Raw genomic sequence first — 12,821 nt, forward strand, 5'->3', positions numbered from 1 at the left:
AACATGTTGCCATAGTCAGTTCATGACTTTATTTTAGCTTTACCCACTGATAAAAAAGCCCACTGGCAAGCTGCCCACTGGATTGCAGCTTCCATCTGGAAGGTCGGATTTCCCCCAAAATTTTCAATACTTCTCGCTAGACCAGAATTCTACATGACTGAAGATAATGACATAACGCTCACAGCGCCACCTAAAGGCGACATTTGGAATCGATGCCAGGCTCCCGCGGTCGGTGCACAGGCCGAGTTGTGCTGAGGTGCAAGGGCCTTCAAGGTTGCTTGCAGCTTTAATTATATTTGTGTTCTTCTAGAAAAATGTTTCAGTGAGTAAAATCTAAAATGAAATCAGACATAATGACAGACTAAGGCTGGTGGATAACTTTAGTCTGTTTTTGATTTGTCAGGAGAGACAGGTGTAAGCGTGAGTACAAAGGTAAGAAGTATGCTCAATTCTTCTGTTATGAATGTGTTTGTGAAGTGTGAACAATCAATATTTATATAAACTAATTCATGTCATTCCAGTGAGTCATCATGGTTGTGCAGTCTCTGTTGCTTCAGATGATGTCGCTCCCCATGGATTCACACACACAAATACATGTCACATTCAAGTCACTTAAGTTTTAAATAAATGCTTCTATTTTAGTTAAGTTTTGGTCTTCATAGTAACTGATGTGCAGGGGGATAATGGGTGGTGGACCTCAGTATTTTCTAAAGTCTGGCTACAGCCCTGGAAGCACCTACACAAAGTAAATGGATGGATTTCACTCAACTGTTGTGAATTAACCTATCAGGAGCTTACAAGGCCATGACCTCATCTTCTGCTCTTTCCCAAATGTTTTAAAGGCACAGTAACCTTAGTGTATGTAAACTTAAGAATTTGATGAAAGTAATAAACATATTCTCACTGGCATTTGATAAAAATAAATAAATAAATACATACATACATAAACTTCCTGTTTTAGATGCAAAACAGCAAAGTTTAGTCCAATTTAATGTCAATGAGAATAAAAAGGTTCCGTGTTTTTAAACCATCGGTCGGTTTTTGTTTTATGACACTTTTCCTTTAAGAGGAGTCACCTGTACCGACCCCACCTGGGCTGAGTTTCCGCAGATTGTCGAAACAACAGAAGAGGCCGAGCCCAGAACCAGAGACATCGAGCCTGGGCCTGGACCAGTACCTGTACAGGACTACGGTCACAACCAAAACCTTTTAGAACCAGCAGCAAGATCAGATCTAGCTCTATCTCCGTCTGCAGGTCCAATATCGATCCGTGTAGAGGTTTTGTCCGTAAGGTAGGTTGTCTGAGGTAGACCGAACCGGCAGTGACGTCAAACTGTAAACACGCGGCCCGTTTATTTGGGTTCCGGTGGATCCGTCACCTTTAAACAACCGATTTTGGTGAATTGTTGAAGTAAATAATAAAAAAAAGTCTAAATCTAATTTCTAATTTAATTTGTTGTATTTTTCAAGCGGATGTATTGATTCTGGTTCTGAACACAGTTCGGTCCAGTTGACACCTGACAGATTCCAAGCCCTGATCAAACCAGAGTAAATCCTCCTGTTGACAGATATGATCAGAGTCATATTAGCTGCTCAGATTAAAGGGACTCATTTTTTTAAGATGCGGAATGAAACGCCTCCTGCTGGGCACGAATGGACGAAACTAAGGTCCTGTGGAAGACCAGAGGAGGTGGGCAGGGAACAAGGTTTGACAAGAATATTTGTGCTTAAAATAATCAGAGCCGACCACAGATATATTTACCAAAGTAAAAGACGACACCATTTCATATTCATACAGTCAGACAGAGGTGTCCGCAGGCTGAGACGTCCACAAAGAAAGTTGTGTCCAAGATCAGATTAAAAGTTAAAAAGTTTGTTGTTTCAAAGAGTTTTGCTTTATTAGTTCATGAGATGATTAAAAAATTTAATGTCGCCTGGACCGACAACAAATGTAAAAATGACGTCATCACGACAATATTTTCATCAATTTAAAGGATTCCTGCCATACACCCGAATGGAGAGATGTTGGAGGTCATGATTTATGTATGTGGAGACCGCAGTGGTGAGAACATTACTCTCCACCAGCTCTGTTGTTCCTTCTTCTCTCGGGGTTTGGGTTAGGCCCATGAGAAAGAACACAGGGCCATTATAGCATCATGACGCGATGCATTCAACGGCAGTTGGACATTATAGATCTATTATTTTAAAGGGTTCTGTTGGCAGTTACTAATTATTCCATTACTTTCAACTGCTCATAGAAGCAGAATAGGTTCTGGTGCTAGGGTACGGTGTAATGAATTGTGTGGCTTAATACACCCAACAACCGAACCAAACTTATCCCCTTTCAGCTTCAGCATACTTAAGCTTGGACTACAAAATTGCAGCAAAAGTAAACATGGCAGATAAGCAAAATTGATCAGCTGTTAGTCAATGACGTTGTTGCATGATGTTGCATGATATGTTCCCTTTAAGCTGAAACTTTCCTCTTTTTTTTTTCTTCTTAGATTGACGGATATGGACATGTCTTGGAGAGACGATTCTACCATAGATGTTCAGCTCCTGAAAGGAAGTCCGATGGAAGTAAGCAGGGGAACGGACATAAAACAACTTGAAGAAGGAGCAGAGCTGAAAAAGTCTGCCATGATGGAGCCATGTACCCTGCAGTGGCCTGAGGACAGAAAGACAGGGGGACTGACAGATGGACACGCAAGTAGACAGATCAGTAAAGAAGAACGGGTAAGTGTCAGGTCAGATTTGTCTCTCTGTGAGGCGTCCAGCTGGACAAAAAGGAAGCAAGAGCTGAAGGCAGAACAGGACAGGAGAATAGGAGGGGCAGAAGAAGGGGCGGGGCTTACAGGTGAAGAGATGAAACACCTGAAAATGGAGGCGGAGGAGGAAGCTGGGGAGAACCACCTTCCAGAGAAAGCAGCTCAGGTGTTCAGTCCTGCTGTGACTGTCCTTCCCTCCCTCCACTCACCCAGAAACACTGAGGCATTCTGGGAAATGGACTCGAGAAGGAGTCCCTTCTTGGGTCCTCAAGAAGTGAACTACAACCAACATGGCTACCAGTGTGAGTTTACTGAGGAAAAGCCCCCTTCCACTTGTAAGTATACCTAAAACTCAGTTCCAGGTGGCTGTGGCTCTACTCTCACCTGTCTGTTCTGCTTGATGTCCCTCTGTCCTGTCTGTCTCAGGTAATCGGGGATGTTCTGACAGAGATGCACTGAAGTTGGGCGTGTCCTTGATGACATCAGCGCTCCTCTTTCCTTTCTTGGTGTGGGGGGGTTATATCTTCCTGCCATTTGATGCCCCCCTCTTGGAAGGCGCCCCCCTGAGGCTAGTCTACACTATGCGCTGCTCAGTGTTTGCTGCTGCACCTATCCTCCTCGGTGAGTCTGAGACCAGAGAGGGGGATCTGGGACTCTCACCTGTCTGTCTCTCACCTGTTTGTTACTCTGCTGTCTTTTTCTTTTTTGATCTGTCTCTCTCTTTCATCTGTCTGTGCCTCTTCTATTTTTTATCTGTCTCTCTGTCACCTATCTGTATCTCTTGCAGTCTTTGATCTGTCTGTCTCGCCTGGCTCCTAGCTGTCCTTCATCCTTGACATTTCTCTCTCACCCATCTTCTACCTGTCTGTCTCTCACCTCTGTCTGACCTTGCCTGTCTCTCTTTTCTGTGGTTGACCTGCCTCCTGACGTGTCTCTCACCTGTCTCTGTTACCTGTCTGTCTGTCTGTCTGTCTCAGGTTGGTTGGTTCTAGGGGTCAGCCGACTACGCTCAGGTGCAACTCAGCCAGTCATTGTGGATGAATTTAGGGAAGTGGAGCCTCAGGAAGTCACTGTCCACCGACGCTTCATCTCTGACTCTGCCTCCCTTTTCCTGATTTACTTCCTGCAGCTGGTTGTCTTGGCGATGTATCTGAGCCAAGAGCAGCTGAAGCTCATTCCTCTGCTAACCATCATCTTCGCCTTTGGTCGGTGAGTGTTGCTGTGGAACAGAAGATCTAAGCGGGCCATCAGAAACATCAACCAGACTCAAAGGCGTTAAGTGTTTAAAGAGTTGTTTTTCCTCTCCAGGTTGGCGTACTGGGTGGCGGCTGCATTCGGCAGCAGCATTCGTGGTTTTGGTTTCGGCCTGTCCTTCCTGCCAAGCGTCACCATGATGGTGGCGAACCTCTACTTCATCTTCACAGTGGAGGCCGCAGGGTCCATCTTCAGTGTTCCACCTCCACCTGATGAAGATTTGGCTCCGCCCACTGGCAGACAGAGGTTCTGGGGTTAAAACCTGATCAGGAACCAATGACTGTTCATAATAACTGAAATGGATCAGTTTTTATGATGTTGATATAAAAATTAACATCTGTAGTTTGAGGAGAAATAGGAAGCTCCACCCACCTCTGATGTTTCTTTAATTTTCTTGTTAAAGTTTAGTTTTCCAGAGCTTTTATTTTGTATGAAGCAGACAGCTTCCTGCTCATCGTTAAACATTTTATTTAGTAAAATACAAATTTAATCCATTTTATCAGCAAATTCTGCTCACAATAAAGCATAAAACCCAGTTTACTTCCTGTAGTTTTGTTTCCTGCCAGTAGTGAAAGGTTATAGTTTATTATCCGAACATATCATTTAACGATTTGAATATGTCCGCAATCTGACTTACTAAGTTAAGATCTGAACAGAAGGGAAATTATGCAAATAATGAAAAAGTAAATATATAAAAAAGTGAATAAAAAATATTCCATCAGACAATAAATTAATTTAAACAATAACAAATCAACACAAAAATTAAAAAGTAGCACACCATTTGTTCAGTTAATGTTATTGTTTAGAGCAGACATGAAAAGGACATGTGGAGGTGTGATTTTCAGGTAGAAGCTGGAGGAACATCAAGAATGTAGGAGGAGCTGAAGAAGATCTGCCTTACATCCTGGACAAAACCAACAACCTGAACCTGTTCTTCAACTAGTTCAGGATCGGACCTCCAGCTGGGCCAGTCTAAAAACTCCTTGGCCTGCAGACTTTCATCAAACCAGCCGACTTCTCAATTGACTGTGACTGGGGAACCTGGTCCAGTTAAGTTCAATTTGGTTTGTTTATCTAGTGCTGAATCACAAGAGCGGTTGTCTGACTTTAATTCAATTTAATTCAGTTTATTTATATAGCTTCAATTCACAACACATGTCATCTCAAGGCTCTTCGTAACAGTCAGGTTCATACATTCCAATTAATCGTAATCATTGAACAGTTCAGTCAGATCAGTTTATTATTCAAATTGGGATAAAAGTTTTTCCTATCTAAGGAAACCCAGCAGATTGCATCCAGTCAGTGACTTGCAGCATTCACTCCTCCTGGATGAGCATGTAGAGACAGTGGACAGTCACTGGTGTTGACTTTGCAGCAATCCCTCATACTGAGCATGCATGTAGCGACAGTGGAGAGGAAAAACTCCCTTTTTTTTTATTCAAATTTTTATTTAGGAGTAAAAGAGTGATTCTCAGCCACGCTCACAAAGTGCAATACGAACCTCCACATACATTCCTCAATTACTTCTAACAATCTAAACATTACACCTTTCAATGTGATTGTTAAACATCCAGTAACTTATACTCTTTCTTTCCCTTTTCCCTTCTCCCTCACCTCTCCCCCCCCTAACAAAAAAGACAAAAAAACAAACATACTGAAGCGATATATATCAAAACAGTAAAACAGATCTAACAGAGTAGCTAAGGAACGGTGGGTGTCACCTTAATCTCATCAGTTTCAGGTCTAGTGTTCATGAAGGTCCGCCATGGTGTCCAACATTCATCAAATCTATCTTGCTCCAGTCTCAGCGCAAATGTCAGTTCTTCCATCAGGAGAATGTCCTGAATGACATTTATCCAGTCCTATACCGTAGGTGGTTTATCAGTCATCCAATTTCAAGTGGTTGCTTTTTTACTGGCAATTAGCATTATATTAAGCATATATGTCTTGTAAAACCCCTTTACACAATTTGGCTGCTTGCCTAAAAACAGAGTCTCAAAGTCCAAGGCAACATTGACCTCAATAACACTCTCCACACTCTGCTTAATTTTCCCCCAATAAGAAAGTAACTTAGGGCAGCTCCAGAAAATATGAAAATGCCCAGCTTGTTTCAACCCACATGACCTCCTGCATGTTCTATCTGCATTTCTGCCTCTCTGGGATGGTGTTCTGAAGAAGCATGTAACAGCGTTACAAATTCCCTATATATTAGTGATGATATACATTTCCAAAAGTTTCTCAAAATATTTAACCAGTCCTCAATGTGGATCTGACAGTTACCCTCCCTCTCCCATTTCTCCTTGATATATAATGTAACCCCCTCCTTCCGGGTTTTGTAACTTGTTATACATTTGGAGTTATTTTGTTAATGGAGGCTGATTGGTATGAACTTAGAAAAATATTTAAAATACCAACAAAAGGCCTGTCTGGTTCCTCGTTTGTTTTTTCTAAATAATACCGGATTTGTAGAAAACTGAAGAATCTTTATTAACGAGACCGATTTCTGTTGAATATCTTAAAAATTCCTCAGGTGGCACTCTGTGATAAAAATCAGTATATTTTACCAGACCCTTTCCAATCCATTTTCTAAAGGTTGCCATCTGTTTTATTTGAAGTAAAATCTTGGTTGTATGCTATCCATCTGATTGGCAAACAGGATTCCTTATTTTCTTTGCTAGTTTCGACCAGGTCTTAAGTGCTGTTTCTGAGCATGAGTTAAGTTCTTTAAAGTCTTTCAATAAGTCTACATTACCAATGAGGGGATATTGATATTTGTACATTACATTTCTTTCCATTTGCTGTGTGTAAGAGGGGTTCACACATCTCCACTAATGGATTTATTTGTACTGCCATGTAATAATTTTTCATATTAGGGTAGTGAGAGGCCTCCTTTATTTTTATTCCAGTTGTAAAGTTTGAATCTAATCCTTAGTTGTTTCCCTTGCCAATTAACCTAGATATCAGCTTATCAATTTCTTGGAACGTAGATTTGGTTGGTTCTGCTGGTATCGTCTGAAAGAAACATGATAGTTTTGGCAACATCATCATTTTAAAGGCTTCCACTCCTTGCATAAGTCCCAGATAAGGCATAAGGCTCCATCTGATAAGTACTTTTTTATTTTAGTCATTAAGGGGTCATAATTTGCAGAAGACAATGTTTCTTGTGTCTTTGGGAATGGTCACTCCCAAGTATATACAGGTCCCTTCTCAAAATATTAGCATATTGTGATAAAGTTCCTTATTTTCCATAATGTCCTGATGAAAAATTTAACATTCATATATTTTAGATTCATTGCACAATAACTGAAATATTTAAGGTCTTTTATTGTCTTAATACGGATGATTTTGGCATACAGCTCATGAAAACCCAAATTCCTATCTCACAAAATTAGCATATCATTAAAAGGGTCTCTAAACGAGCTATGAACCTAATCATCTGAATCAACGAGTTAACTCTAAACACCTGCAAAAGATTCCTGAGGCCTTTAAAACTCCCAGCCTGGTTCATCATTCAAAACCCCAATCATGGGTAAGACTGCCGACCTGACTGCTGTCCAGAAGGCCACTATTGACACCCTCAAGCAAGAGGGTAAGACACAGAAAGACATTTCTGAACGAATAGGCTGTTCCCAGAGTGCTGTATCAAGGCACCTCAGTGGGAAGTCTGTGGGAAGGAAAAGTGTGGCAGAAAACGCTGCACACACGAGGAAGAGGTGACCGGACCCTGAGGAAGAGTGTGGAGAAGGGCCGATTCCAGACTTGGGGGACCTGCGGAAAGCAGTGGACTGAGTCTGGAGTAGAAACATCCAGAGCCACCGTAGCACAGGCGTGTGCAGGAAATGGGCTACAGGTGCCGCATTCCCCAGGTCAAGCCACTTTGAACAGAAACAGCGGCAAAGCGCCTGACCTGGGCTACAGAGAAGCAGCACTGGACAGTTGCTCAGTGGTCCAAAGTACTTTTTCGGATGAAAGCAAATTCTGCATGTCATTCTGAAATCAAGGTGCCAGAGTCTGGAGGAAGACTGGGGAGAAGGAAATGCCAAAATGCCAGAAGTCCAGTGTCAAGTACCCAAGTCAGTGAGGGTCTGGGGTGCCGTGCATCTGCTGGTGTTGGTCCACTGTGTTTTATCAAGGGCAGGTCAATGCAGCTAGCTATCAGAGATTTTGGAGCACTTCAATGCTTCCATCTGCGGAAAAGCTTTATGGAGAGATGAGATTTTCATTTTTCAGCACGACCATGGCACCTGCTCACAGTGCCAAAACCACTGGTAAATGGTTTACTGACCATGGGATCACTGTGCCAATTGGCCTGCCAACTCTCCTGACCTGAACCCCATAGAGAATCTGTGGGATATTGGGAAGAGAACGTTGAGAGACTCAGACCCAACACTCTGGATGAGCTAAAGGCGCTATCGAAGCATCCGGGCCTCCATAAGACCTCAGCAGTGCACAGGCTGATTGCCTCCATGCCACGCTGCTTGAAGCCTTCATTTCTGCAAAAGGATTCCCAACCAGTATTGAGTGCATAACTGTACATGATTATTTGAAGGTTACGTTTTTGGTATTAAAACACTTTTCGTTTATTGGTCGGATGAAATATGCTAATTTTGTGAGATAGGAATTTTGGGTTTTCATGAGCTGTATGCCAAAATCATCCGTATTAAGACAATAAAAGACCTGAAATATTTCAGTTAGTGTGCAATGACATCTAAAATATAGCATGTTAAATTTTCATCATTACATTATGGAAAATAATGAACTTTATCACAATATGCTAATATTTTGAGAAGGACCTGTAATTGACTCCATATCCCAATTTATTTTGAAATTGTCTTAAATAGTACTATTAGGTGAATATTTGAAAGTTAAACCTGAGATTTGTGGGACTTAAGTTTATAACCAGTAAATCTCCCATAGTCCATCAAGGTTTTGTATAATTCTGGAAGGGACTCCTGAGTGTCTTGCCAAGTAGATTAAAATGTCATCTGCAAATAGGGCTAACTTCTGTTCTTTATGGTCAGTGCCATGTATTTTGGCGTTTTTGTCTAATCCATTGTGCTAGAGATTCAATAAATATGGCAAATAATAGCGGGGACATGGAGCATCCCTGTCTGCAACCCTGTCCAATTTTTATTTTCCCTGATAGTCCCCCGTTAATCCTGATCTTACTGGTAGGCTTATTGTACAGTTCCTGAATTACCTTTAAGAACTTGTTAGAAAGCTGAATCGAGACAAAGCACTAAACAGAATGACCAGATCTACAACCGTGTCAAATGCTTTTTGTGTGTCTAAACCCATTATGATTACTTGCTCGTCATTCCTTTAATGTGACTGATAACACTTAGCATTCACCTGATATTGTCTCTGGTTCGCCTCTTCGTTATGAATCCCGTCTGGTCTAAATTATTATATTTGGGAGGATATGTTCTAATCTTTTGGCTAATATAGAAGTAAAAAGTTATAATCCTGGTTCAGTAGACTTATTGGTTGATAGTTTGAACAGTTCAGTTTGTCTTTACCTCTTTTTGGGATAACTGTAATCATCGTCTCTCTCCAGGAGGGGGGCTTATGACCTCCGTTTAGGACCCAGTTCAATGTTCTCAAAAGAACAGGGAAAGTTCTTTTAGATAGACCTTATACCATTCAGCACTGAATCCATCTGCTCCGGTGATTTTGTTAAGTTTTAAGTTATTACTGCTTTTCTCTTTCAATTCAATTCAGTTATTTATATATGCGCCAATTCACAACCCGTTATCTCAGGCTCTTCCACAACAGTCAGGTTTCATACTTTCCAGTAATCCTAATCATTGAACAGTCCAGTCAGATTCAGTTAGTTATTCAATTGGATAAAAGTTTTTCTATCTAAGGAAACCCAGCAGATTGCATCCAGTCAGTGACTTGCAGCATTCACATCCTCCTGGATGAGACATGTAGAGACAGTGGACACGTCACTGGTGGTTGACTTTGCAGGCAATCCCCTCATACTGAGCATGCATGTAGCGACAGTGGAGAGGAAAAACTCCCTTTAACAGAATAAACCTCCAGCAGAACCAGAACCAGGCTCACAGTGTGAGCGGCCATCTGCCACGACCGACTGGAGGTTTGAGAGAACAGAGCAGAGACACAAAGAGAACAAAGAGCACTGATCCAGGAGTACTTTCTATGGGAAGGAAAAGTAAATGTTAATGGATGGAGCTCCTTAGTCTTTCATCTAGAAAGAAAGAACAGATAAACTCTGAACCAGTTTTCAAGGTTAGAGTCTGAAAGAGAGCACATAGAGTTAGTTACAGTAGAAGCTCAGTCAGTAGCCATGTCTAGGAGAGAGAAAGGGTTAAACACTAAAAGACAGGGCCATGTGGATCATCTGTAGAAGGTGAGCATCAATTTCCTGGGCTGATATATTTTTGGTCAGGAATTCATTTTGTTCACGCAGTTGGCAACAATGGATTATTTAGTAGACATTAGCTTCATCCATTCCTTCTTGAACCTTTAAAGCATATAGTCTTTGGTAGTATTTTTCAAAGCATTCTCTTATTTCTTTATCTTTATAAATTATTTTTTGTTGTTGTTGGTTCTCTCACCTTGTAAATAGTTCTTTCTTTCTGTTGCTTTTTTAACCTGTATGCTAAGAATCTTGCTGACTTGGGGCCTGTTTCATTATAGCTCTGTTTTAAGAATAATAATTTCTTCTGTATGTGGGTCTGAAGTTCTTGGTTAATTTCGTCTCTGGTGTGTATTATTTTCTGTAGCGTTTTGAGGTCTACTCTGTTTTTATTTTTCTTCTCTAAGTCAACTAATTTATGTTCCAAATTATTAAATTGTTCTTGTCTAGTTTTTTTTAAAAGGGATGGTTTTGCGATTATTTTTAATCTTAAGACCGCTTTACAAGCATCCCAAAGGATTTCTGGGGAGACTTCTCCATTATCATTGTCCTGCATATATATCTGAATTTCCTGTCTTTACTCTTCTTTAATTTCACCCTTAAGTAAGCTTGAGTTCAGTCTCCACAGAAATTGAGTTTTTGCTTTATTGACATCTATTGTTATATGGAGAGGGCAATGATGTGAGAGATCAATCAATCCGATTTGACATTTCTCGACCCGACCTACGTTCTTGTTATACATGAAGAAGTAATCGATTCTTGAGTATGAGTGATGAGCTGCTGAGAAGAATGTATAGTCCCTCTTTTGGGGGTTTAGTTCCCGCCAAACATCACTTATCCCCAGCTCAACAACTTCCTAACCTTTTGCCCATGCTGTTGTTAACTGCAGGTTGCTTAGAGGTATCTTCCGAAGGGTTTAATCTTATGTTGAAGTCGCCGCCACAGATTACTAGACCATGTGATTTTGTTATCATCATGTCTAAAATATGCTTATAGAATGTCCACTCTGAACCTGGGAGGACATACACGTTCACAAAGGTAACTTCTTGTCCCTCAAGTCTACCAACCACTATATTTAATCTACCTTCTCTGTCCTTATATTCACGGATCTTCTCAAATTACACTTTCTGGAATATTAAGGTTGCCACCCCCAATTTATGACCTGACTTATGTGATGCACCAAATACCTGATTAAAGCCCATTCTTTTAAGTTTACCTTGTTCTATCTCAGAGAGGGGAGTTTCCTGAAGGAATACTACTTCTGACTTTTGTTTTCTCATTTTGCCTAGTATTTTAGCCCTTTTTATGGGATTAAGAACTCCTTCTAGATTATAGGTTACGATTTTTATTGGTGATGGGACAATCATGAGTTAAAGATTTCTATAAACCCAGAACTCATTTAGTAAATGACACCCTTTGGCTACTCAAACAAACAACAACTATCAACAATCTGAACATTTTAACATTGTTAATCACATTAACACAAATACATTTAAAAATAACTTCCATTTCTTTGGTCTTGTCAACGACCTTAATGGTGTAATAGTTAGTGAGTGACTTTGAGGGAAAACCCACGCAAGCCTGTGGCTGCGAAGGGCCCTCTGGTGGCGTTACCTGGTTATGGTCCCCTCTCTCTTCCATTTTTTCCCTCTCTCTTCTCCCCTCTTCTTCTCCCCCTTTCCCATCTCACCCATCCCCTCTTCTTTTTTCCATTCCTGTCCCCTCCGTGCGACCCCCGACTTCAAATCACTTAAGATAGGAACGGGATATATTCAACCCATCTGCTCCTTTTTGTTCCTCATGGTTCAGCTTGTTGTTTTCTTCTAAAGATTTCCAGTTTCTTCCTGTATCCCTCTTGCATCTCATTCATCACAAGCTCCTTATCAGTCTTTCCAGACCTGGTCCACATCGCACTCCTGATTCTGTCCGCCCACGTTGTAGATGGTTGGATGATGGTGACATCGAAGCCTCGACTCATCATGTCTTTTGTTGCTTCAGCTGTGGATTTGTAGACACATGTATCGTTCTCATAGAATACCCTCAGCTTGGCAGGGAATGGGGTTTGAAAATTTATCTTCTTTTCTCTGAGGACCCGCTTCGCTTCTGGGTCCCAGAGCGCGGTGAGCTCTTTCAATACCCAGGTCAAATGATGTCGGAATGTCCAACTTATCTCGGAGTAGATTCTCTCTGTAGGTTGAGATAGAGGGGGAGCTATCTTCAGAGCCTTCTGCAATACCATTGAGCCTTATATTCTCACGTCTTGTTCTCCCCTCGAGCCCAATCAGTTTGTCCTCTATTTCGTCCTGCACTTTAATTAGCTTCATAGTCACCTATTCAATCTGCTGGATCCTATTTTCAGCTTCCATAATGCGCATTTCTGCTTCATCCAGTCTACCATTTATGTTTTTTAATTCTTC

General features: G+C 41.2%; 1 protein-coding gene across 1 annotated transcript; it reads left to right on the forward strand.

Moving 5' to 3' along the window:
* Nucleotides 1-683: 683 nt before the first annotated feature.
* Nucleotides 684-4,562, forward strand: LOC124866161 (transmembrane protein 79-like). Its single transcript, XM_047361837.1, has 6 exons — nucleotides 684-745; nucleotides 1,068-1,292; nucleotides 2,505-3,103; nucleotides 3,195-3,389; nucleotides 3,746-3,977; nucleotides 4,077-4,562. Exons 1-6 carry the CDS (start codon nucleotides 684-686, stop codon nucleotides 4,279-4,281), a joined length of 1,518 nt encoding a protein of 505 aa, XP_047217793.1. The 3' UTR covers nucleotides 4,282-4,562.
* Nucleotides 4,563-12,821: the final 8,259 nt, after the last annotated feature.

The sequence above is a fragment of the Girardinichthys multiradiatus genome, chromosome 3 (assembly GCF_021462225.1).
Source record: "Girardinichthys multiradiatus isolate DD_20200921_A chromosome 3, DD_fGirMul_XY1, whole genome shotgun sequence".
NCBI classification, from domain to species: Eukaryota; Metazoa; Chordata; class Actinopteri; order Cyprinodontiformes; family Goodeidae; genus Girardinichthys; species Girardinichthys multiradiatus.